This window comes from Aphanomyces invadans (genome assembly GCF_000520115.1).
Source record: "Aphanomyces invadans strain NJM9701 unplaced genomic scaffold supercont1.2, whole genome shotgun sequence".
NCBI classification, from domain to species: domain Eukaryota; phylum Oomycota; class Saprolegniomycetes; order Saprolegniales; family Verrucalvaceae; genus Aphanomyces; species Aphanomyces invadans.
The window spans coordinates 916615-922023 of NW_008580147.1; the positions used below are offsets into that span (position 1 = coordinate 916615).

Here is a 5409-nt window from a genome sequence, read left to right on the forward strand (position 1 = left end):
CATAATTCGAGATTTCGGAATTATATTTGGCAAGTGTATTAAATTGTCGGGAGAAGTTGCGTCGTTTGAATACAATACACGTAGCGCAGAAAGTTGTGACGAAGCCAAATACGTGCTTCTTGCGCCAATGGTAGGCATTTAGCCAGTCCATTTGGTGTTGATTAGTCCATTTGGTGTTGATTAGTCCAGTTGATGAAATGCATCTTGGATAACTTCCTTTGTGGAGTCGAATTTCTTGGATGAAGTTCTCTCGGCATATTGGGTCTGGAATTTCTTCGTTGCGTCTTCCTTTCTCGAACTTTTTCCGTTTCTATTTTTCATCGTAATCATGAATTTCGGCCGCAACTCTACCCCGTTGCATCGAGTTCGACGAGGGAAGTTAAGACATGACGACAACCTCGTAGTCATTCATAGATTTCATGACTTCATTGAACTTGACCTTGGATGAAATGAAGTGCGTAAAATTAGTTGAGGCGACGTTTGCATATTACTACACAACTGTGTCCACATAATATTACCAAAATCTATTTGCCCTACCGCTCTGGCCAATCACACGTCTTGATTTGATGCTTACCAATCATTTTTGGTCAAATTGTTGTTAAATCTTCCCGACGACCGATAGTCGAACCATTCGGTCTTTGCCTGTGTACGATGAGAGCGAATATGATATGATGAGCCTATTTTCATTCGTGCTTAAATCCTGCACTATGTGCAGTGTTGATCAATACTGATTTCCACCAGACTTCTACACGGGGCCCGAAAACAACTTTGACAGAATTACGAAGACACATGTATAAATTCTTACAACTGTATGGCTGTTACGTGTTCACTGAACAAAGACATTTCAGTGCCCAAAATCCCCGTCATTTCCAGGAGTTCACGACCGTCTCTTGCGAATTGGACTGCCAAGCATCCTTGGCCAACGACACCGCTTTCACCAATTGTACTTCGTAGAGGCGATCATGCCGGCCAGCCATCACGGAATCATTATTCGCTTAAGTATATTTTCTAGCTGGCGCTGCTTGACCATGGCCTTGAATGAGACAATCATGTCAGCATCGTGGGCTGGAGATGCGATGCAATATTCTTCGGGAGTATTTGGACTTTGACATTCGTCACCATCTTGTTAATTCTGTGGTACGTAGCCCACCAAGAGCAGCACCCTGCGGCCCTCGGTGACAATGAGTCGATTCATCGCGAATTGAAGATGTGGCAAGTCATCAAGCCCTTCTTACTTGCCTGTTAGTTGAGCCCCAATTCAGCGGCCGACACACCGTTGAAACCACGCGGGCGGACAGTTGTCCCAGCGAACATGGAATCGACAAGGTCTGAGTCATCCGCGTTTGTTGTGAGCGCAAGAGTTATACGTTTTTCGACTTCTTCGCCCCCGGGTCACCGTTACTTGTGATTGAACGGTGAGGGAACAAGCAAGTGAAGAACCCACTATTATCCATGCTGTAGGTGTTGTTGGGATCGTAACCATTTGTCAAGCGAGTTCTTCATCTAATTGCGACCCTCAATGATGGTGAAGGCAGGTTCAGAAATGCTTCTCCATGCTGGATTTTGCTGGTAATTCCGTGTATGACTTCGAATTTGTGTAATCGTCCTTTCGCGAAGGTGATGTGTTTCGATGCCGACATATCCATTTAATCACAAGCTGGTAAAGCGTGCTTTTGATTGAGTTCCCCCCGTATTACTCCCCAACACTTCGCACCGCAAGACCCACTCGATAAAGTACAAAGTTGTTGATCATGCTTTGTTCCTTGTTTGAGTTTTTCATAGTGATTCAAGGAACTCGACACGGGAAGAGGGAATTACTGAATCGAAACATGTCCAAACCACTAGGCAGGACTGAGGGAGCACATGCAGTTTTACCATACGAGAATAATACTACTGTTGTCCTTTGCCGGTGTTCGTAACTGGCCACCGCGTTCGGAGCAGTGGTCTCAAGTTGACAAATCGTGAAGTGGCATTATTCTCGATTTAGAAGTGTTCCCTAAGTCAGCCCCCTTTTGTGGTACACTGACTGCCCGTCAAGGCAAGCAGATTTAGCCAATGAGAACGTACTCCGCTCAAGCATCGGAGGAACGGAGGATTGGATACAAATCCTACCAGCTCCGACTGCACACACAGGGCACGTGCACGTCGGGCTCGAGGCTCAGCTGAGAACACTTCCTCCCCCCATCCTAGAGGGGATGCCCGCAGGCATACTCGACGGCCGCAATTAGGTCACATATACCGTCGTCACTTGCCCGTGCCTTTGCCCAACGACGGAAAATCACGGGAACGTCGACAGGGCCGGCTCCCACGACGATTCGACATCGTCCAAACCAAGCCATTTGACTAGCACCCGCCACTCACCATCAACCTGACGGATGCCACGCAACTCGTCGACATAAAATCCTTCATCACCAAATGCAATTTGCGTCTTGAGATATTCGCCGACATCGCGCCCACCTTCGCGGTACATTTTGAGGCGGCATGGATGGTGCAACGAGGTGCCAAACGGGGGAACCAACTGCTGCACCTCCATCAAGAAGTCAGAAAGCACCTTAACGACACGATACGGTCCGGATCATCGCAGAGACAGTTTGCTGGGGTGCTGGGCGGCACGAGCAGCCAAAACAAAATCACCCAGAGCAAATTTTGAGCTCCACGCGACGTAGGCTACGACGACGGCCACGAGCCTCAGCACGCTTTTTGGCAGCCGACGCCACAGTACTCTTGTGCATCCCATCCTATGCCTTGGCAAGGTTGTGGACATGACTGCGGCACGCTGATTCAAACCAATCGATGGTTTGAATGTCTGGTACGTCATAATGAACTAAACCATGCAATGGTGACGTCGCCGGTAAACCGGTGAACGCTGTAGTCGCCACACCACCAAGTCGATCCGAGGGTTGTAAATTCAAGGCAGACTGTACCATCGGTAGTACTGACAACCACTCGTTGGGTCAGAGGCGCAATTCGCTGCGCAACGCTTTCAATGCGCGGACAATCAACCCGTTGACCACCTCGACCGTGCCGTTTGCCCATGGGCAATGCGGCGTCACAAAATGGTGATGTGAGCCATACACTTTCCGCAAGCGCTCCATCATCTCGTTCTTGAAGTGGGATCCACAGTCGGACACCCATGTCGGTACAACTCCGTAGAGACCAACCCGTTCATCAGTGCGTCAGCCGTAGCTCGTGACGTAGCACTTGCGTTAGCATGCAGTCGAACGAACCCGCTCATGTCATCCTTGATCACCACGAGGTGCTTGAAATCGTTTGCTGCCTCAGGCAATGACAGCCAGTCGAAATGAATCAACTCATTTGGACGCGTCGCATGCAAGGCTCAAGGCTTCGCCCCATGGTCGCGGTATCAAGTCGCCGTCAACCACCATACAATGCATACAATCCTGCACAAAGCTCTTCACATCGGTCTTGAGCGTCGACCACTCAAACAATTCAGCCACCGTAGCAACAGTGGCGTCCACACGTCGGTGTCCGGCCACGCCGGCATGAGCAACGATGCATATGCGCACTTGCAGTTCCGCCGCGTCGTCTAGAATCCACATACGACCCGCGTCGGTCAAGAAGTACTTGCGTACTTCCCACCAATTGTCATTTACGTCATGTTCCGCATGGGCTCCTGGCACGCTCGTGATTTCATCGGCAGTCGGCCAGTCGAACTCTGTCCACTGCAGCGGCGACACAAACGCTAATTTGGACATCCGAGCCACCCCAGCGGCTGAGTAGGTCTGCCCATACGTTGTCCTCACCCGCAACGCACTCAACAACATAGGGATAGGTCGTCATAGTCAATACCCATCGCTGAAGCTTGTGGGCTTGATACTTTGCCATGTTCGAGTTTGTTCCGAGCGGGTTAAACAAACATGTATACGAGGTTCCGGTGGTCCGTGAACAAACGGAAACCGCTCGGACGCACTAGCAGGTACTCGAGGCGCTTACAGGCTTCGACGACTGCAAACGCTTCCTTCTCCACTATCGAACCACGAAAAGCACCACTCAAGAACGCCAACGATTCATGCCGCTACTCAGACAGAGGGCGTGCCAGGTCGTTTTCGGGAACCTGGATCGCCATGGCGCCCCAAAACGCTTCACTCGCATCCGTGTACAGGCAAACCATTTTCGCCGGGTCAGGATGGGCCAGCGGTACGATTTCCGGTACTACGTCTTTGACGCGTGCGAAACACTGCAGGTGCTCGTCGCACCATCCGGCAGACGACAGAGACACTCGCCGCAAAGCGTTTTTCTTTCTCGACACTGCCAATTTTGCCGCCACATCCAACAATTTCGTCAGCGGAGCTACAAGCTCGGTGTAGCACGGGATATTCGCACGCATCCAGTTGCTGGCACACAGAAACTGCTGCAAGTCCGCGGCCGCCTCAGGCGGTCCAAGGTCGCACAAACCTTGCACGCGCCCAGGCGCATGAGCCACTCCATGCTCGGTGACTTGCTTATTCACGAAACGTACGTGAATAACACACACTTGCCCGGGTGTAATTTGAGCCCACAGGACCTGCAAATATCCAAAACACGGCGCAACAATTCCAGCCGGTCCTGAGGCGTGCACGCGTACCCGAGGAGATCATCAAGACATCCGAGCAAACCATGCATGACCAAATCACCAAACAATTCGTCGACGACGCCTTGGCAGTACACGACGGCGTCTGTCTGCCCCATCAAGACACATGTGGGCGAGAACACGCCAAGCGGCGTCATAAAGGAGTAGAATTCTTGGGAATCCGGATGAAGAGGCAACTGCCAGTACCCCTTCATCCAATCAAGCGTAAAGTAGCACGTCGAGCCTTGCAGGACGGACATTGCGACCTCCAGCTTGGGCATCGGCCACGGCATCGGTTCCGTGCACGCATTGATCGGCCGAGAGTCTATGGTCATTCGTAAGTCTCCCGGGTCTATTTTCGGGACGATCCGTGGCGCCGAAGCCCATCGCGACGGATTGTTGCGGTAGAATAGCCCGGCCGACTCAAGCTCGCGCACGTGGTTCTCCAGATACGCTACGTGAGCCGGCGGGTAGCGTCGCAAGCCAGACTTCACCGGGTGCAGACTTGTCGGTGGTTTAGTTTCTGCGTTGCTTGCCGCTGGTGCGACACCCAAGATGATGGATGTCGGCATCATGACGTTGCAGCCGTACGGGGCGAATGCACAACCTGTGCGTGTGACGAAGCAAGTTCGGTTGTCTCGTGTCGAATTTAAGACGGCGCATGGCTGGCTGCTCTTGCGTGGCCTGCGTTCGGGGGTAGACGAATCTGTATCTGCGGTGGAGCTTACGCTCGGCTTTCCTGTGATACGCAAGCTGGGTTACGACGACAAGGGTTTGCTCGAAAACGCGTACCGTCATCATGAGGTCTGGCATTTTGATGATGGCCTGACTGTGACGAC

At 51.7% G+C, this 5409-nt stretch overlaps 1 protein-coding gene across 1 annotated transcript in view; it reads right to left on the minus strand.

The window, feature by feature from the left end:
• Positions 1 to 5294: 5294 nt before the first annotated feature.
• The window catches only part of H310_01160 (hypothetical protein), a gene marked incomplete at its 3' end in the record, with an annotated part of 4656 nt that continues 4541 nt past the window's right edge, over positions 5295 to 5409 (minus strand). Inside the window, exon 3 of the mRNA XM_008864202.1 lies at positions 5295 to 5309. Within this exon, the coding sequence (XP_008862424.1) occupies positions 5295 to 5309 (15 nt within the window). The remainder of the gene's footprint in view (positions 5310 to 5409) is intronic.